The sequence below is a fragment of the Oryzias latipes genome, chromosome 16 (genome assembly GCF_002234675.1).
Source record: "Oryzias latipes chromosome 16, ASM223467v1".
Lineage (NCBI taxonomy): Eukaryota > Metazoa > Chordata > Actinopteri > Beloniformes > Adrianichthyidae > Oryzias > Oryzias latipes.
In genome coordinates this window covers 28,632,052-28,654,610 of record NC_019874.2, presented here as the reverse complement: position 1 = coordinate 28,654,610, position 22,559 = coordinate 28,632,052, and the positions used below count along the sequence as shown (strand labels likewise).

General features: G+C 42.1%; 1 protein-coding gene and 1 long non-coding RNA gene across 5 annotated transcripts; one reads left to right on the top strand and one right to left on the bottom strand.

The window, feature by feature from the left end:
* Positions 1-4,435: 4,435 nt before the first annotated feature.
* Positions 4,436-16,916, bottom strand: LOC105358343 (membrane-spanning 4-domains subfamily A member 8-like). Of its 3 annotated transcripts, XM_023964086.1 has the most exons (7): positions 16,538-16,916; positions 14,248-14,423; positions 13,225-13,344; positions 11,933-11,989; positions 11,613-11,804; positions 4,698-4,814; positions 4,436-4,568 (listed from the first exon to the last, which is right to left on the bottom strand). In XM_023964086.1, exons 2-7 carry the CDS (start codon positions 14,416-14,418, stop codon positions 4,542-4,544), a joined length of 684 nt encoding a protein of 227 aa, XP_023819854.1. In that variant the 5' UTR covers positions 14,419-14,423; positions 16,538-16,916; the 3' UTR covers positions 4,436-4,541. The 3 variants fall into 3 exon arrangements, with proteins under 3 accessions (XP_023819854.1, XP_023819852.1, XP_023819853.1); XM_023964084.1 differs by lacking the exon at positions 16,538-16,916 and having other exon boundaries at positions 14,248-15,176; XM_023964085.1 differs by lacking the exon at positions 16,538-16,916 and having other exon boundaries at positions 4,436-4,565; positions 14,248-15,175.
* A 1,190-nt stretch (positions 16,917-18,106) lies between these two features.
* LOC110013535 lies at positions 18,107-21,770 on the top strand. 2 transcript variants are annotated; one of them, XR_002874918.1, is made up of 6 exons: positions 18,107-18,460; positions 19,198-19,426; positions 19,555-19,714; positions 19,799-20,005; positions 20,103-20,259; positions 20,364-20,427. It is a non-coding gene; the product is annotated as an uncharacterized LOC110013535 (long non-coding RNA). The 2 variants fall into 2 exon arrangements; XR_002874917.1 differs by lacking the exon at positions 20,364-20,427 and adding an exon at positions 21,304-21,770 and having other exon boundaries at positions 18,108-18,460.
* Positions 21,771-22,559: the final 789 nt, after the last annotated feature.

Here is a 22,559-nt window from a genome sequence, read left to right as displayed (position 1 = left end):
TAGATCCACGTACGTCTTTGTTTTCCTCGTCTGAGCTGGAATCTGGATCTAAACTGTACGGCTGGATAGATCTGACATTACTCTCCTTTTTTAGTAAAATTAGGTAGGTTGTGACGGTGCAGCTGCCGCCAAGGGCGACTTATATTAATATGTATTTGAGTTTATAATATATTTAGAGATAAAAGCAGTAATAAATACATAACATATGGTACTTTTGTATATTGTTCACATTATTATTTGTCTATTCTCTGTGAAAATACTTTGCAATAAGGGTTCATTTGGGTTTTTAATTTTACAGTTCTGACGACAGTGTTGGGGCATGAAAGACATGTTGAAGAACTTTCTGTCCTAATAAATGTCTGTTAAATCAAAGAAATGTTTGCCTTTCATTGAGATCAAGAGGAGTAACAGAGGCGCTGTGAGCAAACGGGAGAGGGTGTGAACAGAGAGCTCTCAGTTATGGGTGACGGGAAGGGCAGGGCTTGGTTGCTCTGCACCAGCGGCTCCGCCCACAACTCAGAAGTGAGTTTCTGATGAACTCCTGCCGCTCTGCAGAAATTATGTTCTAGAAAACGGTGCAGGTTTTTTGATTTGGGCTAAAAACGGAATAATCATATTTAAAAGACCACTGGGAACGCTTTGAAAATTGATCAAAAGATGATCGTAGAGGGTCTTTAAAATGCTAAAATGCTCTGGATAAAGTTTTTTCTTAACAGTTTTTTAAACCTTCATCATCTGCTCCCTCCTTCTAGTCATTTCTTTTTACATTTTTCTCCTTTTTTATTGAAATGAAGATCAGAACTTTAATGAAAGATATACAAGTCTGACTGTGTCTATGTTTGTCTGTAAACCGTGAAACTGAAGCCCCTAAACATTAGTTTGTGTTTGAATGACTTCTGACTCCTCCTCTGTGGGAGTCAGGCCATATGAGGCTTCTTTAGAAAGTAAAATTTATGTTAAAGAAACAAGTCCTGAAGGATTAAGGATAAAACTGTGAATTTCCAAATAACCCTCGTCTACAGAGTGCGTACCACAGAGTTTGATGCTGAGGAGAGAAGCAACCAAAGATAGATTTGATCCCACCTTTTCATTTTATAGTAGTAGTTTTAGGGGTTGTCATCTCTATGGCGTTTCATCTCTGCCATAAAGTGAAAGGGCGTAAAGACAACTGAGCGGGCATATTCAGGAACTGAGTGAGTGAACCTTACAACCGCGTAGGGGCGCTCTGACCTGGATTTACGCTCAGTTTTAAGGGGGCGTTTTTGTCACTTGGTGAGGGCGGTATTTAGGGGGGTGTTTGTCACTTGGGGGCAGGAACCTTTCTGTTGATCTGATTGGCTAAAATTTGCATGTCAAGTCCGGCGAGGCAGCGGGGCGGGACTTTCATTTTTCAGAGCGGGGGGGGGGGGGGGGGGTTAACAGGTGGCTCTCTGACTTTTCTCATATTTCTATATCCAGTACTTTCACAACCATAAGGTGAACATAAAAGTCTTACATTTTCTCCAAAATGTACAGAGCGGTCCTAATGTATGTTGTGTGACTTTGGTAAAGAAGATCTATAGAAAAGAACCGCATGAGAACGGTACAGAGAGAGGTGAGGACGTGAAAGAAACCCCCCCCCCCTAGTACCTAGGTGCAGATATGTGCATAATGCAGAACAACTTTGTTTTGGAAACCCTGGAAATGCAAAGAGACACGATTATGAAGCGCAGTTTAAACTGCAAGCTATCAGCCACGCAGAGGAACACGGGAATAGAGCAGCTGCAGTTCCGTCAAGTTAGGAAGATCTTCACAGATTTTGACTTCCGGCCTCAATAACTCTCTAACTGTCTTTATTACCATTTCATATAAATAAAGACATTTATTCTTTTTTTGTGAGATTATTGATTTTTACAGAATGGGGTTTCACAGAGTTTGCACTTTGCTGACGGTCTCTTGGCAGCCGGCTCGCTGCTCTTTCTGCATTCGCTGTTTGAAGCTAACAATTCTGATTAAAAGGCAAAAAAAATATCTTTTTTCTTTAGAAATGCATTTGTAGTTCACTCTCTGTGTTAATACAAAAGGATTGAAATACTTGCTGACACATTTGAACGTTGATCAGAGGAGTTATTGAGGCTGGAAGTTGGAATCTGTGAAGATCTTTTTAACTTTATCGAACCTTAGCTGCCAGAGAATTTAAAATAATGAATCCATGGTTCGCAAGTGAGGACGCTGGCAAACCAACTCCGACAAGACAAGAAGATGCAGCAGCAGCTGAGTTTCCGCGGAAAAGGAAAGGCCTGCGTTGGAAGAACGACTCAAGGCTGAGCGCTGCAACTTCCAGCAGATGACCATGAAAAGTTGTCCATCCTCCCCCTTACTGGGAGGCAGCGCCGGGCGAGTTACGACACACTTTGGGACTTAGGACTTAAGCTTGTCCTGACGCGTCTGCTTGCACTGTTCTTTGGAGCCGCACGGCAACAAGATGGACTCTGACTCATTTCAGATACAGAAGATGAGGACTTTGATGGATTTTTGGATGCTGATTGATGAAAATGAATGAAATCACAATCAACTCACTTTTGCGCTCGCTGCCTTTTAAAAACACACACCAGCATGCAAGTTTTACTGGTACGTTTTAACGTCAAATACTGAAAAAAACATCCATAACTGACACAGCGCCGTTTAATCCAGTGCTGTTGTATTGTAAGGAGAGGAGTGTGTTATGGGAAATAAAATGGCTTTAATTGTGTGTGTTTGTGTGTCTGGCAGGTCAGTGCTAGTGTGGCTCTTTGACTATAACAGTTAAAAATTTCAGCTCTCTGTGTCAAACTTGTTCACCCCCCTGTTAGTGTTAGAGGCCCGTACACACCGGGACGAATTTCGCCGGCGATTTTCGCCGACGTTTAACGCCTCGTGACTAAACAAAGGGCACCAATGAGAGTGTGCACACCGACGCGAAAAAACGCCACGCGTTAAAGCGTCAAAAAAAAAAAAACGCCTCGGGTTCGTTTTTTTTTTTCGACGCGTCGCGTCGAAATCTACTCGACCAATGAGAATGGCGCTTTTGCACACGTGTCTGGAGCTTCTGAAGTGACAGTAAAACACAACTTGGGGGCGCTCAAACACAAAACTGCCTTGCTGAGCACATATACCAGCGAAGAAGATAGACGCCAAATAGCGTCTACACTGCCGCGAAGCAATAATGACGGACATTCTAAAATATCCCCGAACCAAGCACCAGTTGGAGTTACTGGTGCTTGAAATATTCATGTTTTCTTTGTATGATTCTGACAATCGCGTAAATACTTGCTCTCTTCTTCTGAGTGAAAAGCGATTTTAAGAAGCGTAAAGTTGCGCGGCGCCACCTTGTGTACTGGAGTATTTCTGTTTTACATTAAGCGCCATCTAATGTCAGGGAATGAAATTGCATGTTCGCTCGGCTCATCGTCAGCGAAAATCGCCTGGGTGTGAACACAAAAAACGTGGCGAAAAACGCTGGCGAATAACGCCTGGCGAATATTCGTCCCGGTGTGTACGGGCCTTTAGAGTAACGTGGATTAAAACCTTAACCAATGACCCAAGACCAAGTTAAGAAAGTGTAGTGGTTTTTTTGTGGTGTAAGTTTTTCTCATGTGAAAATCACTGCATTTGTTACCGTTTTAATGCTTTTAATCCACGTCACAGCCGCGTTTCTTTTTTATTAAAGCCTCTAAAAGAAAGTCCCGCCCCGCTGCCTCGCCGGACTTGACATGCAAATTTTAGCCAATCAGATCAGCCAGAAGGGTTCCTGCCCCCAAGTGACAAACACACCCCTAAATACCCCCCTCCCAAGTGACAAAAACGCAGAGAGCGCAAAGAGGAACTGACCGTGAATTGCCCCTACGCGGTTGTAAGGTTCACTCACTTAGTTCCTGAATACGCCCGCTCAGTTGTCTTTACGCCCTTTCACTTTATGGCAGAGATGAAACGCCATAGAGATGACAACCCCTAAAACTACTACTACTGTGATGGAATCCACCTGGATGAATGAGAGTCTTCTTAGACACATTTTCATTTGTGAAGCGGATGTCCTTTTGAGCACAGCCGAACCCAGACACCCAAGGCCGGAGGCGGGCTACACCCTGGTCAGGTTGCCTGTAACTGTTGAACTCATTAAAATACTGGACAAAAGTCATTTTTATACAAATAATACCTTGTAATCCAACAGAAAAAACAAACAGGATGGCAGTAAGTACAGTTTTATTCAATCCAGCACACGAAACATTAAAATCATTGCAGTAATTAGAAGAAATGAAAGTATAGAAATGTTAATTTTTCATATTAAAACTTCCTTTTTTTCCCAGAAATGTGAGAATAAAGTTATCATTCAAAGTATGTAGTAGTGTGCGAAAAGAAATTTGAGCCAAAATTGCATTAATATGTTAAAAATGTAGAAATTCGTTTTGAGGGTCTCTTTTTAAACTGCAGTGACAGGCGTTTGCATCTGACTTCATATTTCTCTCCAACACATTTAATCAGATTGAACAGCAGAGATCAGGCTGGTCATGTTCTGTTCCTTCTCAAATCTGTAAAGGAGCAGAAACCTGCTGGAAAAGCAGAGAAGAGGATTTAGATTCTTCCATCAGATCTTCTCAAACACCTCAAGATTTGGGCTTCCTACTTTCACAATAAAAGCTCCTGTAAAAGTAGTTGTTGGCTCATTTTTTGTGCCTCACCTTGTTTTGTCTGTTGCTCCTCAGAGCTTTGATCCCCAGGATGGTGACGCTGATGACCACACAGAGCTCCAGGACCGACAACACGATCAGCACCCCGTTCAAGCCCCTCAGGAGGACCTGGACAAACCACAGTAGCCCACAAGATGTCCTAAGAACTTCTGGGGTTTTATGGGTCTAATGAAGGCTATTTTGCTTTCAATTTCAGGGAAAGTTAGTGGTAGGGGTGCAGCCTTCCAACAACCTCACTCCTGATTGATGAGAGTGGTTGCCCTAGGAATGTTGACTCTGACCAATGACTGATCACTGACCATGTCTTGCTCCAACATGGCAGCATGCATAGTCAGAAAAATGGGCGACAGAATTGCCTTCATTTGGCCGGAGTAAACCATTTTCTGGGGGTGACGTCACTCCCTCCAGTCCTCATATACAGATTGTTTATTGTGGGAGTAAGTTTTTTAAAAACAACCCACTGACTAAAATGATCAAAGTTTAATTTTTACGTTTTACAAAAATTACAATTGTTTTAAGGTTGAGAAACTCCTCTCTACACACTTTATTCCCTTTTCTTAGTGTGACCAATGGGGATTTGGTTTGGGGGGGCGTGATACAATATATAAGGAGAGCAGGTGTGTGTGTGGGATGTAACACTTGGCCGTTTCCGGTTTTGCGGTGTGTCGTGTCGTGGAGTTGCTGTCTCTGTGCCGCTGCTTTGGTTTGACAATATAAAAATAAAAGGGCTTGAACCTTTCTATTGTCTTCGCTCTTGTTTCTGCCGTCGTGGCACGCACCTGCGGAAGGAACCGGCTACATTTGGCGCTGTGAGCAGGACCGTTGCGTTACGGAGTGGAGGCGGCCGGAGTCTGACACGTAAACCAAAGCAGCGGCTGGATCAGGTGTTCGGTGGCTGACGTCATCACGGGATTCCGGGGATTCCCTTTGCCGCTGTCGTCATGGAGGAGCTGCGAGCGGAGCTGCAGGCCTTGAAAGACCGGATAGCTGTGGACAAAGCGACCATGGACGCCTTGCGGAACATGAATGACGCGTTGACTGAGAAGCTGCGGGAGCAGGAAGCTTCACCCGCTGGGTCTGGTTCGGCGGCGGCGTCCCAATTGGACGGAGCAGCAGGTGGTTCGTCATCAACTGGGCCGAAAGACTGTGTCATTTACCTCCCTAAGGAGAAGAAATGCCGCACTTTTTCCGGGGGTTCGTGTGCGGACTTTTATGAATGGCTGGATGAGATTAACTCGGTGTTAAGTTTCCGTCATTTTCAGCAGAGCGAGAAGGCAATGTATATATATGACCATCTTGGGGGCGAGGCCAAGCAGGAAATAAAATACCGGTCTTCTGCAGAAAGGGCCGACCCGGATTGTGTGCTGGCGATACTAAAAGAAATTTATGGACAGCCTTCTTCGTTGACTCGCCTGCAGAAACTTTTCTTTGATAGAAAACAACGTGACGGGGAAACGATCCGTGAGTACTCACACGCGCTCATGGCAATCATGAAATCAACCGCTGTGAAGTAAATTACACTTGGTGTAGTGATTTTGCCTTGCGGGATCAGTTTGCTGAGAATGTGCGGGATTCGGTTCTGAGACGGGAGTTAAAGCGCATCATCCGCCAGGATTCTGCCATCTCGTTTTTCAACCTACGAAAGGAAGCTTTGCTGTGGGAGGATGGGGACGCGACTGCGTCTTACAGCCGACGTAGAGCTGATGTGTGTCAGGTTGAGGGGGAAAAGGAGGTCCAGAATGTAAACGTGGTTACAGCTAAGCCGGTGGTGGATCCAAATGCAGAAATGATCAGCCTTATGAAGCAGCAACAGCAACAAATTACTGACTTGGCTAAGAAGGTGTCAGATTTGTCAGTAGAGATCGGACAGACAGCTGGTCGGGGGGTCCAACCACGGTTCGACTCGGAAGGTAAACCCATCTGCTTTAGGTGTCAGAGGGCGGGGCATATTGCTCGTCAGTGTAGATGGGCAGCACCGGGAAATAAGACCGTTTTTGCATCACGTAACGCTTCTGGTCGTGGAAACTCGGGCATTGTTGGCGAGCAACAGGGAAACTCTCTGCCCCTGTGGTGATGAGCCCAACTACAGGAGGGGATGTGATGGGCTCTGAAGCAAAGAAATCTGACACACTCGAGGTTGAATGTTTAATTGGAGTTTGTCCCACTGTCGATGTTTTCATTGGTGATATACAGGTGAAATGTCTTTTGGACACGGGTTCAAATGTGTCAACAGTCACTGAGTCATTTTTCAATAAACATTTCCGTCCGTCTTTGAAAAATTGTGAATGGCTTTCACTCTCTGCCGCAAATGGTTTAAGTATACCTTATTTGGGCTATTTTGAAAGAGATGTTCATGCATTTGGTGTCACCATAAAAGGTAGAGGGATCCTTGTGGTCAAAGATCCAGAGACAAACCTTATGAGGCAACGTAAAAACACTGTCCCCTGCATTTTGGGGATGAACGTGATTAAGTGTTTTTATGAGAGTGAAGGCCATGGTTATGAAACGCGCAGTCATTCGGTCCCTGATGCATGGCAAAATGCCTTCAGAGTTTGCCAGTCTCACCAGGTTGGTTCAACGAACACTTATGTTTACTCCACTGTTCCTTTTACTTGTCCAGCTGGTGTACTGTGTTTTGTTCCAGCAACTTTACAATTTGGCCACTCCTCCTCAGATGCTTTTGCTCTTGTGGAGGCACTTAGCGCGGAAGAAGGGGGATTGCCAGGGGAACTGCTTGTTTCCAAGGCTTTAGTCCCTATAGACCATGGCCATGTGGCCATCCCAGTGCTTAATGTTGGATGTTCATATGTGGAGCTTCGGCCGCAAAGCCGACTATGCTCATTACATTGTGTGGATGTTTTGCCACTCGGTACATCTGGCATCAGCTTTGAACGTGTTAGTCCAGGAGAAGAAAGAGTTGTGGTACAGGAGCATATGGATGTGAGGACTGAACAGCTGACTGCGGGATCAGAGGTGGGCAATCTTGACCTAAAGGGACTTACCGTAGAACAGACCAGAAAGGTAAGGGAGCTTTTGAAAAAACATGAGGATGTTTTTGCAAAATCAGAATTAGACCTGGGATTCACTAACCTGATAGAGCATGAAATCCCTGTCCTGAATGAGGCCCCCATAAAACAGCGTTACAGACGGATTCCCCCTAGTCAGTATGAAGAAGTCAAAGCACACATTACTCAGTTGTTGCAACAGGGCATCATCAGCGAGAGCAGTAGCCCGTATTCGTCTCCTCTCGTTATAGTGCACAAGAAAGACGGTTCACTTCGGCTTTGTGTTGACTACCGTCAACTAAATGCAAATACACGAAAGGATGCTTTTCCTCTTCCGCGGATTGATGAGTCTTTGGATGCTCTTCATGGGGCAAAATGGTTTTCTACCCTCGATTTAGCTAGTGGGTACCACCAAGTGGGAATGGCTGAAAAGGATCGCTGCAAAACAGCCTTTTGTACACCATTTGGTCTATTTGAATTTACACGCATGCCATTTGGGTTGTGTAACGCTCCGGGGACCTTTCAGCGATTAATGGAGCGATTATTCGGTGACCAGCGGTATCAGTCCCTTCTGTTATATTTGGATGATATAATCATCTTCTCCTCTTCTTTTGAGCAACATCTAGAGCGTCTGGATCTGGTGTTTTCCCGTCTAAAACAGTACAATCTTAAAGTCAGACTACAAAAGTGTTCCTTTTTGAAATCTGAAGTGGCATACCTTGGACATTTGGTTTCAGCTGCCGGGGTAGCTACAGATCCTGACAAAATTAAAGCTGTTGTAGAATGGAAGAGGCCAAGCTGCTTAAAAGACTTAAAGTCCTTTTTAGGCTTTGCAAGTTTTTACAGGAGGTTCGTAAAGAATTTTGCCAAGATGGCAGCACCTCTCCATGCCTTGGCCTCATTGCTATCTACAAGCAAGGGTGGTCGGCCCACCAATGGGTTTCAGCAATTATGGGATTGCGTGTGTGAGGAGGCTTTTCAATGTTTGAAAAAGAAACTCACCTCGGCACCCGTTCTTGCATATGCTGATTTCTGCAAACCTTTTGTTCTGGAAATAGATGCGAGTCACCAAGGACTACGGGCTGTTTTATCACAAGATGTGGACGGACAACTCCGACCCGTGGCTTTTGCCAGTAGGGGTCTTAGATCTTCGGAACGGAATATGGAGAACTACAGTGCCATGAAACTAGAGTTGTTGGGCTTGAAATGGGCAGTTACTGAAAAATTCCGTGATTATTTGATTGGTAGCAAGTTCACAATCCTGACTGATAACAACCCTCTTTGTCATTTAAACAGTGCAAAACTCGGTGCCGTGGAGCAACGTTGGGTTTCTGAGCTGGCCCGGTTTGATTTTCAGATCTGCTACCGGCCTGGCAGGCAGAACAAAGGTGCCGATGCTCTTTCTCGGCAGTATGTGGGGCAACAGGAGGTACATACAGGTTCAGTCGGTGTGCCTAACACTAGCTCCACTACCAGTTTTCCCACTTTGGACGTTAAGGCCCTGGTTAGGTTGCAGTCTGGTGATGGTTTGATCTCTACCTTTAGGAGGTTTTGGGATCGGGGTGTGGGGCCAAGCCGGACAGAGAGGCGTCAATTATGTCCCAGGGCAGTAGAGCTGTTAAGACAATGGAAGCGGATTGTTGAGGTGGATGGGGTGCTGTATCGGCAGTTTTGGGGACAGCGTGAAGGGCAGATCAGGCAGATCATACTGCCAGCCATTTTGAAGGATGAGATACTCAATCAGATGCACACCGTAGCTGGGCATCAGGGAGTAGAGCGAACCTTTAAGCTGGTCCGTTGTCGGGCTTACTGGCCTGGGATGTACAGAGACGTGGAGGCTTTTTGCAAGACTTGTGAGCGGTGCATTGTTTCTAAGAACCCTCACCCACAGGTAGTTGCACCTCAAGGACATTTGCTGGCTTACCGGCCATTGGAGGTTGTGGCTATGGACTTCACAGTGTTGGAGCCCTCATCAGACCGGCGTGAGAATGTCCTTATCATGACTGATGTCTTCTCCAAGTTTACTGTCGCAGTACCAACCCGTGATCAGCGTGCAGTAACTGTTGTTAAGGCCCTAGTAAAGCACTGGATCCAGCCCTATGGTGTCCCCTCTAGGATACACTCTGACCAGGGTAGGTGTTTTGAAGCAGATGTGGTGCAGGGTTTATGTAAAGTATACGGGATCAGGAAAAGCCGAACGACCCCCTATCATGCTCAGGGAAACGGGCAGTGTGAGCGCTTTAACAGGACTCTACATGACCTGTTGAGAACACTGCATCCACATCAGAAGAGACGATGGGTTGAATACCTTCCTGAGCTGCTGTATGTGTATAACACCACCGAACACCATAGCACAGGTTACTCACCATATTTCCTGATGTTTGGGAGGGCCCCCATTAGGCCTTTCGATATTTGGCTGGGTCAGGATAGGGAAGACTTTGAGGGTGACGAGCATGCTTGGGTGGTGGAACATCAGGAGCGACTGCGTTGGGCTTATCAGCAGGCGGGCCAGAATCTGGACCAAGCGGCAGAAGCTCGTCGTGCTTATGCAGGCCATGTAGGGGGTGATGCATCCCTGCTGCCGGGCCAGCTGGTGTACGTGAGAAACAGGCGGTTTCCCGGGAGGCATAAAATTCAGGATGTGTGGTTTCCTGTCCCCCATAAAGTGTTGGAGCGTCTGGGTGGGGATTCGCCTGTGTACTCGGTTGCGCCTGTCGACTCCTCTGGGCCAATCCGCAATGTTCACCGTAATGAACTACGACTGTGTGGTCCCACTGTACAGAGTGGGGCTGTGATAGTGCCCCCTGTGGCAGAGGTGGATGGTGAGTTAGATGCCAATGGGGAGGCTGATGACTCCGTGATTGGTGTCCTTGTGCCTATCACTGGGTCCAGTCTTGAGGTTCGTGGGCCTAGTTCTTGTAGGGGTGGGGCTGAGGCTTCAGCTACTTCTCTTGACACTTCCACACCGTGTGTGCCAGTTCCCACAGTGCTTCCCTCAGCATGTGGGGTTGAAGGGGGAGCAGATGACACACAGTTGGCACCCATAGTGTCTGGGCCTGTTGGGCCTCGCCGGACGACTCGTTCCACTGCAGGGTTACACTCTAACCCTTTTCGTTTGCCCAGGTCGGTGTTACCATCTGATGGCAGATCAGTGGGGCACTGATCTTTTCTTGGGGGGGCATAAGTGTGACCAATGGGGATTTGGTTTGGGGGGGCGTGATACAATATATAAGGAGAGCAGGTGTGTGTGTGGGATGTAACACTTGGCCGTTTCCGGTTTTGCGGTGTGTCGTGTCGTGGAGTTGCTGTCTCTGTGCCGCTGCTTTGGTTTGACAATATAAAAATAAAAGGGCTTGAACCTTTCTATTGTCTTCGCTCTTGTTTCTGCCGTCGTGGCACGCACCTGCGGAAGGAACCGGCTACATTGATCCTGCTCACAGCGCCAAATGTAGCCGGTTCCTTCCGCAGGTGCGTATAACCGGCTACATTAGATAGACCTGAACCTTTTCACAATTTTTCTCTCTTGCTTTTCAACTCTCAAAGTTTTAACCTTCATAGAAAATTAAATCCAGTATCATAGAATGGATGCAAAGATGCGATCGTGATTAAACATTTATGTAAATATGGTAAACAGTACTCATTCTACACTGCACGGAGAGAATTGATTGACAAGGTCAGCAGCAAAGCATGTCGCAAAATAAATCTGCTGGATAAAAAAAAGCATGCATAGTTGCATTAAAAAATAACAGCAAAACAACAAGATGAAGCATTTTATAGCGAGGGACCGCTGTACCTCCTGGTGCTTCAAACGGAACTCCTGAACCTGCAGTTCCAACTATAACCATAAAGCTCAAGAAGGTAAACAAATAATTCGTTCATGAGCTCCAGCTACATAACTGACCAGCGTCAGCTGTTGGATCTCGTTCCACTTCTTCTGCAGCAGTGTTTTCATCTCCTGGGTCGGGGTCTCGTAGCCATAGTACCAAAAGTTGCAGCCCCGCGGTCTGTAGTTTGCTATCTGGATGCTGTAGAGAACGATGGCTGTGATGGAAAAAGCAACTCCTGCTACGCTCATGATGACGTTAAGGACCACCTGTGAAACAAAAGCTGGTTTACACAGTTGAACATGAAACACGTTGCTGCTTTAGTGAAGACATGCAGAGCTTTTTTTGCTCCTAATTTAAAAAGAATAAATAACTGAGAAAGTAGAAAACTGCTCACCAAACACCGACTTGGAAACCTCTCCGATAAAATGCACAGAAGGCCAAATGCAATGAACTAGAAAAAAAGGAAAAGATTCATGTCCTGTGGTTTTTAAAATGAATTTGTTAGTATATTTGCTAATTATTCTTATTTTAAAGTTTTTAAAGTTTTTATTTCACCTTCATCACTTCACGGTATCTTTTGGCTTTCGTGCATTTTCTTCTTTATTTTTATCCATTATAATGCATAACTGCTTATAACCACAATTCATTTAGAATTTGCCTCAAAAAAGAGGATCTGCTTAAAAAATATTAGCACTTAGCATTGTCATCAATGATCCGTATAATACATAGCATACAAGTTATGCATATTAGCCTGAGCCCTAGCCATTTTCTGTCATTCTTCATCCTTATTTATAGTCCTTTCAGAAGTCCTGCAGCCTACATTTCAGATCAACTGGCTTTAAAAGTGTCATTTAACATATTTTTCTTGTATATTTAAAAATCTTATTTTTTTTAATAGTTTGGTTCCTTTGTTAGTTTTTTTTTCTAACTCTATTATCAATTACCTAATATTTTAACGTTTTACTTTTTATCCTTTGCGTCCCTTTTGGCAGTAAAATCAAACTTTTTTAGGTTCTTTGTACTTTCTTTAACAGCTAAACTAGTCATTGTTTTTAACCATGATTTGACTTTTTGAATTTCTTCAGTGTCACTAGAGCTGGTTTACAATTTATTCTGGTTATTTATTGATTGATTTAGGATTTGCATTAATGTTGAGTTTCTTTTCAAATATCTACATTTCTTGTTTTTGTTCTTTTGTTGGTTATAGCGGCTGGGTAACTCGGTTGGTAAGGTGGGAAGCTACCATGCAGGAAACCAGGGTTCGATTCCCGGAGGGTAATGAGCAATGGTACTGGGGGCAATTACCATATCAATGGTGACAGTTAACATCACCCAGTTAGGGTCCTTAGGCAAGACCCTTAACTCTACCGCCTCCCGAGCGCGGCTCAGCTGCAGCTCCCCACTCCCAAAGGGGATGAGTCAAATGCGGAGAAAGAATTTCCCTTCGTGGGATAAATACAGTGTACTAAAAAAAAAATGTCATCATCAAATCCATTATTCATCTATATTATATATATTTTGTCTTTAACTTGCACAAGGTTCAGCATCATTTGTTTACAGCGTTGTCACCATAGCAACCACGCATTCTCACGTCAACTCCTTCAGATGAGGAATTAAGTTCTGGGATTTTGCTTTCAGCATTCTTCAGCTCATGAATGAAATCCAGTTTTTATGCAGGTATCTTACCAAAGTTCCTGACCAAAAAGGAAACTTTGTTGAGTTTAGATACCACACAGTGGAGAATTCACTCCTGTAGAAGATTGATCCAGTGCCGATGTTAAGGAGTCCGATCATAATCTGCATAGCCTGTAAGAGAGACACAGGAACTCAGTGTTCTGCAAAAACCTCATCGTGTTGTTTGCAGTTTTCTGTCATGGATTTCAAACATCACAAAACAACTAAAATAATAGAAAATATCCAGATTAAGATAAGGTCTTCCTGAAGAATGTGTTATTACTCCAAATTATGAAGGCACAGATGTGACTGAAAACTTCACAGTTTTTGTAGGTTTAGCTTCATTAACCAGAACTTTAAATGTCAAGTAAAAGGTCTCTAGAACAGTTTGTGACAAACTGCAAAACATTCTCCTAAAGTTCAGCCCACTGTTGTTTTTCTACATCCATAGAATCCAAAAGGAACATTCTTAGAACGTTCTAGCACACTGTATTTTCACATGACTTTGCTAAATTCAGTGTTTCCACACATTGGACTGGAATGATGGACTGGTCCGTCTCTGCTGACATCACGTGTGTGTTTGTCACAAGAACAGGCAGACAGCTGGATCCAAATGCAGCAGGTTTATTAGCTCAGCTAAAAGTCCACGAAGCTAAATCAGGGTCAGGCAGGAATGATATAATCCGAGGAGAGACAGGGTAGTCAGGATCCAGGCGAGAGTCGGGGCAGGCGGCAGGCAAACAGAGTCAGAAACCGGGTCAGAGGATCCGGTCCAACTACAACGCTCGGTAAGGAAGGCAGAGCAGCACAAACGATACTTCTCACTGAGTGAGGCTCAGGGCAGAGCTTAACTATGCTGTGGTTGATGAGTGAATGAGAGTCGGGTGTGTGGCATCCAGGAAGTGTGGTTAGAACTCTGGAGATGGTTCCCACTGGTGACCAGAGAGGGAGACAGAGCTCTGACTTCTGACAGTGTTGTTGGCTGTGATGTCACTTTGTCATTTTTACATTAGAGTAAAACAAACCAGGGCTCACCCCAAGGATGGACAGAGACGCTTTCTTCTTCAGCGGCTGAGACACAGAGCACAACGCCGGGCTGTAGCAAAGACCTTTGAGGATCTGGCAGATGGGGGGGCAGGAACTGCTGGGGTCGGAGTTCAGGGTGATCATTGTGACCCCTTCACCTTTGGTCATCATCACAGACATCCTATCTGCGGATATAAGAAAAATATCAATTCTTTGAAACATTGCAATATTTTATGGGATTTAGGCGTCTTGGAGCCACTTCCTGTTTGGAACAACAGGGAGAGGGGTCACTCAATCCAGTTCTCATATACAGTTAACCGCTAGTTGGCAGCGCACCACACAAAGCCTCAAACAGCAGCTCTGCACCAAAACAACAATGAGATCTAATGAGAACTGTGTCATGGTAGATGTTCACTCATCAGTGTTGTTGTTCCACAGCTCAATGATGCACATACAACTCAGTTCAACCTGAAATAGGCAGATTTGTTTCTTTGATCGTTTAATCCATCATCATCATCATCATCATCATCATCGTAGTTTATTTTCTTAATCATACTTACTGGCTTAGGCACATTTCAGCTTTGTTTGTTTTTTAAATAAAAAATATCCTGTTGACAAACCAAACAACACTGTGTTAAAAAAATATTCCATAATTTATTTAAAGAAAAGCACCATGAATTTGTTCGTATGACACAGCTGCAGACCGTGTCACACAGCCACTACATACATTTTGTGCATATTACACAGGTGAAAATTGTTCATATGTGAATACACGTCTTTACATGACTTTCACAGATATACAAATTAACCACAGTAAAACCATGGAAGATGTAAGAATAAACCACTCAAAGAACACGTAAATCTACTTAGAACATGAATTTACTTCTATTAAGTGTTTTAAATCTCAGGTCAAGACGTTTTTATTCAGAAGAGCTTTTAGTTGATTTTAGTCCTTGTTTTACTACAATTTACTTTGTTTTGTTTTATTATTATTGTATTTAATTACTTTTTTGTGTTTTGATATGATTTTACGCTCTTTGTAAAGCACTTTGTGATTCGCTCTGGGAAAAGTGCTATAGAAATAAAGATATTCTATTCTAATTTACTAAATTGTAACATGATATGTGCGCCTTATACGCGATGTTAAAGTTATACATCAACAATACATGCGTGAAAAGTCTGTTACACATACATGCAACGGTCATGGAAAGCCACAAATTTGTGTGTGCGACTCGCATAAACCTCACACAATTGCTTAAGATTTACTTAATAATTGCGTATAAACTATGTAAAATATGCATAAACTGTGAAATTCTCAACCAACCAAAATGTTAAAACTGCTCAAAACCTGCTTCACGTAAAGAGTCGTTGGCTGAAATCCTCCACAGACATCTGTGCCCATCGACGAATGAAGGAATTACGTTTATCATTCATGTCTCACTGAAGACAGAAATTTAGCAAAATGTATGTATAGTGGCTGTGTAACATGGCCCTAATGTTCTGATAATTCAATTAAATGTGTTTTCTGCCATTTTATAAAGATTTATTAGTATTCACACAAAGCTTTTCAAATTCATACTCTTTTTAAAAGTGGTTATATTTATCCTTTCTTGCAGTCACACTGTACATACTGATTAGATTTTTATTGTAAGCTTTTTTCTCCAAAAGACACTTTTATTCATCATCATTTGTCATTTCAGCTGCAGAGACTAGAATAGAAAAACATATTTTTTAACTTTTCATCTAAACTTCAGAGGTGTCAGAATGACATTTTACTATCATAGACACTTTAATGTTAAAGACAGAGCGCTGAACCTTTTTTGTTCAATGATTTGTGATCTTCACTGGTGTCCATGGATTACATGAAATCCTCTTCACCTCTATCCACCTTTGTCATGGTAGGGAGAACACGTCAATGTAAGGATCGGGTCATCTGGACCCCATAGGACAGTACAAAGGTTATAAAGAGTTTTAATATAAATTTAAAGAGTTAACATTTTCTGTCACATATCAAGAAGGAAATGTGTTTATTTCCTTCTGCCAAAATGAAACTACATCCTCTCTGTTTTTACATCACGTCTGTAGCTTTCAATGGTTGACGGTATAAACATAGCTGTAAAAAAGATGCACTTTTGACTTTTGTGAGTATAATTTTACCAAAACACATATCAGAGAATACAAATTAACCATGCACTCATGTACCATAGCAGTTAAAACATTGAATAAAATCAATGTTGTTATAAATGATTGGTTTGTGTCTTTTTTTATGCGTGTGTCCACTCAAATATAACAGATTTACCTCTTAGAACAAAATCCTCTTCTTACAGACAAAAAAACAATAATATCCTCGGCCCGATCACTTTTTCTGATGTCCAAAGGGCAGGAGGGAAACGATTCTGCCAAACACTTTGCGCAAACATGTCCTCCTACCAGGAAGCCAGCAGACAAGAAAAACCTCATAGCAGATGCACCTTTACTGTAAGGAGGAGCATCAAAATAGTTTAGGCCCAGGAACCAAAATCAACACAAATATCAGCAGATGATTTACCGGAGAATCACGCAGTAACAGGGGGAGGTGTTTTTAGTGGGGATGTCCTTTAATACAGACTTAAGTCTGGGGGGTATTCCAGAAGGCAGGTTATGCTAGTTACCGCTGTAAGTTTGAGGCTAAGAGGCGGATAACCTCAGCTTTCAGTTCCAGAAATGGAGGTATGTTTCAGGGTATGTCAAGTTGCCATGGCAACTCATGCTCTGAACATAACCTGGTCTGGAGCAGGTTTAGTTGAAGGTTACTTTGTTTCAGAGAGGTGAAGCAGCATGACGTGTCCATTTGAAGATGATTTAGTGGATGAAGAAGCTCAGATAATACTTTTTTACCATGAGAGGATCCCATAGCAAAGCAAAACTGAAGATGAGATCTCGTTTCTGTCACATTTACGTCTCCTAGACATAAATGAGAACTGTTTGAGACTAAACTGCTTTTCTCATTCTTCTCAAACATTTCTCCTGAGAAATAAGTCTCACATTGAGCACTGTTTGAGATCTCAAAATTCTCTCACAACTGTCTCTTCTCCAGATCTCAATTAAGAGAAAAATGAGCCATATTATGTTGCGCTCAAGTATGTCTCAATTGGATATCCTTACTTCAAATTCCTATCTCAGTTATGTCTCAGTGAAAGACATCAATGGTTCTGTCTCTCGTTGCTCAATAATTTAGATCTTGTTTTAGCCTTTTTTTTAATTGTCTCAGCAAAAAGAAAAATGAGAGTAGTACAAGCCCTAAAATGAGTCTCAGGATGACACCATTATAGTTCATCTCTAGAAAATAATATTTATTTATTTATTTATTTTATGTTCAACTTAAAAAAGTTGTCTATTGCTTACACATTTATATAACTCAATTACAATTTCAAGAGAAAAAAAGTTAAATCATTAAGACGGTCATGTCCTCAAAAGACATATTTTTGAAACTTTTTAAAAAACATGAAATTTCAAGACAACGTTGCAGTGTCGATTTAATAAACTTTTCTTTTGACTGCTTAGATAAACATAAATGAAGAATGTATGTTGGGTTAATGATGCTAGGTTTAGTTAAACACAAACACACGCATGTACTGGCACACATGCATACACGCATAAGTGCATATACGCACACTTATATATTGGTGGGTATAAAACATTTAACACATTGATGTCTGAACTAAATAAAGGACATTTGGGATCAAATTTGGATCACCTTAAAGTGAACAAACAATAGATTTGAAACAAACAAATAAAATACATAAATAAAAATAATCAAATTAATAAATCAACTTTAGGGCGGTACAGATTTATGGGGTTCAGTTTGAGTTAATTTATCTTTGTCTTTAAAAATCCCCCTTCATGCAGCCTTACAAGCTGAAAATATTTTCTTTTTTCTTGATCTTAGTCTGCATCATATTGAACAAACAGAAGCCTGGAGTAACCCGATTTGAATTTTAAACTGTATCACAGCCTCACTTGACACAGATTTCTGATTGGTTGATCACAGTGGGAGGGAAAACTCTGTGGTTGACGTCACCAACGGGCCGGAATCTGCAAGCGGGAGAAGTGCAGAGAACGAGAGACTTTTGACGACCGTTTATCGTATTTTTTCTGCGTTTTAACAATCCGTGGGATGAATCTCCAACTTTTTTTTTGCTTGTCTAGAAAAGATTCAAGTAAAATCTTTGAAGTTTGCACGGTAAGTTTGCGATTTCTTTCCTCCAACTCTGAACTCAGTTGAATGCTAAAGGTGTTTTAAGCTAGCTCCGCCAGTACTGCAGACGTCTGGGCTACTCGCGGTGGCTGTGGCTGTATAAGTAATTATTAAATTTTAAAAAGGATAACTTGTACTTTTTGTAATAAAAAAATAGACATATTGAAGTGTTATTTGCGGTGCAGAGTTTACAGGAATGAGCCTCGATATTTTTCCAAACGCGTGAGTGCTAAGTAACTGTTGGAAGACATTTTGCTCTTCAGTTAAGGGTCTGCAGGGTTCGTCCATTCACAGTGTGACGACACCACAGACCATTTCCATTATTGCAAACTTCAAAATGTGCAGTTTCAATGCATTTTTACGCTAAAGGCCTTTTCTTGTTTGAAAGATCATCTTGCAGACGTTTGGCCTGGCACGTGACGTCATCTTTTGAAACTGGTTATGGACATGTGTTTAAAGTGAAGTCATCATTAACTGCTCACATGTCTAGAAATCCTAATCTGAAAATTTAAGTATGCATATTAGGGAAACATGTTCTCAGCCCTCTGTCAGTGGTGGAGATGTTTAGAGAGCACAGATGTAGCTAAGCCAACAAATGTCAACACTGATATGTACAAGGATTTTAGTGAATCATATAAATCATATTTAAAAACCTATCCAGATCTTAATTTGTGCTGTATAAAATGTGTATACACGTTTTTTTTCCCCCTCTCTGATTCAAGGTGATCTAAATTCTACACGTGAAAATAAGTGAATCAGAACCCATGTTTCTCCACACTGCCATTATGGAGGTCCTACGAGAGCCACAAAAGACATCCTGGAAGAACACTTGCAGTCCATTGGAATAAATGGAGTTGTATGAGGATCTACGATTCATAGAAGAGGCTGACTTGCTGCCAGCTTTGAGACCTGTTCAAGCCCGGAAACGTCTTGCTTTCTGGAAATTGAAATGTGAGTCTCAAACATTACAAATGAGTTTTTGTAATGCACGGAAGTGGATATGAATATGAATGGGTAACACACTGACAGTACAGTGTAAACTTAATACACTTATACTGTTTGTTTGTTTTTTGTTGCAGACCAAACGCCAGAGAACAGCACATCGTCATCTGTTGAGACCTCACCAACACAATCATCATCACTTTTGTTATTGTCACCGAGGTGTTCGTCATCCACATCTTCCAGAAGCTGAGGACTGTACATACATTGACTGGGAGGACAGCTTTGAAATTCCATGGAGTAAGTTTTCTGAGGAATTTGTGCAGAGGGGAAAGAGACCTGGCCCAAGACTAAGGAAGGAAATGGTTTGCACTCTTTTTGCAGAAATGATGAAAGCAAGACGGTTTTCCAGACTCTAAAAGGCTGCAGATGATGCGGGGAGAGCAGAGTGGCTGCTCAGAAGAGATGAGATGTTAAAGAGATGCTCTTTCTTCTGCTCTGCTACTTTGAGGAGGATGCCATGTTCTTGTAGAAGATGGAGACGAGGTCCAGCTGCAGCAGGTGCCGTTGACTCCAACTGTTATTTATGTGGTAAGTAAAGTTTCAAATGTTAAATTATTCTAAAGGTTTTGTCTTTGTACACTGTACATGAGTGACATGTTTACTTCATCCATTGTTCTGTCTTTAGGACAGTCTTGCTTTTCCCCAAGGAGGTTCATGCTCATTTGGAACCGCTCCATCGTACACAACAACATTGCAGCACTGTGCCTGATGTTCAGAAGCTACTTCTGCTTTAACAGTCATTATCCAACTGAGCTGGCTTCAACCCTGGAGTTTCTGCAAAGGTACATATTTATGAGTGCTGTCATGCGATTCATTTTTGGGTGTGGTTAGTTAATCATGACCTGCAGTTAATTATTCTAATTAATCTTGTATTAATCTAACTCAGGGCTGCTCATCCCTGGTCCTTGAGATCTACCACCCTGCCTGTTTTCCAACTCTCCCTGAATTGCTTGCTGATGATTAGCTGGACCAGGTGTGTTCATTCAGTCAGAATGTGGAGACGTCTGGTTGAGCTGATCAACAGCTAGCAGGGCTTGGAGATCTAGAAAACAGGCAGGGTGATGGATCCCAAGGACCAGGAATGAGCAGCCCTGGCTAACCTAAAATTTAGCTGTGAAAAATCCTTATTTTGGGGTAATTTGATTTAAATAGCAAGATTGTGTCACAGTAAAAGAAATATAAAATACAATTTAAAGGGTGGCTTTATGAAGTTTTCTTAGTGTAACAGACTTTTTTCCAACCTTTACTTTTGTACCACTAAATGGTAATTCTTCAGTCTCAAACAGAACAAAGGCCTAAGCCAAAGTGCTCTAATTTAAAAAACTAATGGAAATATTCTGAACAATCCAAAAAATATTGACCATAAACTTCTTAATTATATATATAACACAACACAATATATGTGTTGAAATACCTTCTTCCACAGTTTGCCGTCTGACACGATCAGCCCTCAGCGTCCCAATTAAGACATGGGTATTATTTTTCCCTTGTTAAGAGCCAACCATGCAAAATGAGACTTGATCATTTCTTAAATGTTTGATCTGGACTGTATCATGAAAAATGAAATGAAACAGATTTGAACCTTATTTGTTAAATATTTAATGCCCATAGAATGCTGCATTTTAATTCTTTTAACTGAAACAGATGTCCTCTCAAGCGACGTGTGGCTGCTTTTAGGGATGACAGAAACGTAATCTTGTGGTAGCATTATGCAGCTGCTTTTATAAAACTACAGTTTGCTTCTAGCTTGAAGTGTTATCTTTGTTTGTTATGTGCGGTCTATTATCAATTTACTCATGCCAGATTTTAATGTTCTTGTCTTACAGCTGATGTCCTGTGATGTGCCACTCTACCTGGTTGGGAACAAATTGAAGAGGCCAAGCTCAAGAAAGCCGTTGTCAGCAAATGTAGGGCAGAGCAGGTTCTAAGGCCACTGCTATGATCTACAGTATGCGGACTGGTTTCTCTTCCATCTTTTTTCTTATTTTTTATCTTAATTTGGTTCTCAAATTGGTTCATGGATTTGATAGTCTGCAAGTTTCAGAGAATGTTTTTATCAGGTACTTTTTTACGTGGTTACATAATCTTGTTTTTTTCCTTGTACCTCAGCAGTGCTGTCAGTGTGTTTGTTGTTTAAAATCAGGAAGTTTTCTTTACCATCATGTCAGCCACATTTAGTACGCCACGGTTCATGTACTTAATGCATTTAATATTTTAAAAAGTGTTTAATACTGCTACCACAATTCAAATGCTGTACTGATGATGGTGCTGCCCAAATAAAGTGTAAAGCTTTTACATTTTTAGTATTGTTTTTACTGTTACTGTATATCAGTGGTCTCCCATCCTGGTCCTTGAAGGTCACTGTTCTGGATGTTTTAGCTGTTTTCCTGCTCCAGCAGATCTGCTGCAGTGGTTGAATTGCCTCCTCAAGTTCTGCAGGATGTGGTTAATCACCTGTTGATTCACATCTGGGGAGCAAAGAAACATCTAAACCCTACTGGATGGTGGCCCTTGAGGACCAGGATTGGCGACCACTGCTATAAAACTAAATTCTCTTTTCTTTCTCAAATATATCTCAAATATCATTCTCATTAACGGCTTTGGTAAGACATTTAAGAGAAATGACTTAGGCATGAAAGAGACATCAGACAGACAATGATGAGATCTCTTTTAGGACTCATTCTTCTCAGATTTGTCTCATGAGCGTCTTAGATTCGTCTCTCCCACTTCTTAATTATTGCTCAAACCGTTGTCTCAACTCAACCTCATTTGTCTCAGTGATGTCTTTTCTCATTATAGCTTAACTCTTGCTCCTAAGGGACCCTTAGGAGCAAGAGTTAAGAAGCAAATGATCACAGAATGATACGAATATGAGACGCTCAAACTGATCTCAAGAGATGAGATCAAGCAACATATGAGCAACAGGTTTTTCCTATGGGATGGTAAGACCACGTATGGATGTTGGAAAGAGAAACTTTTTTACATTGATCTATCTTAATTATTTGCTTCAGTTAAGATAAATCTTTTTTTTAGTTAAGTCAGCTGATGCATCCACCTGCAGACAAATAGATCCGTGTACGTC

Excerpts from the sequence above, each read along its gene's own strand:
- LOC105358343 (XM_023964084.1), bottom strand. The coding sequence starts at position 14,460 with ATGTTTCAAAGAATTGATATTTTTCTTATATCCGCAGATAGGATGTCT. Across the intron at positions 11,805-11,932 it reads GGTTTCCAAGTCGGTGTTTG|GTGGTCCTTAACGTCATCAT; the intron begins GTGAGCAGTTTT and ends TTTGTTTCACAG. Across the intron at positions 4,569-4,697 it reads GGAGCAACAGACAAAACAAG|CAGGTTTCTGCTCCTTTACA; the intron begins GTGAGGCACAAA and ends CTGCTTTTCCAG.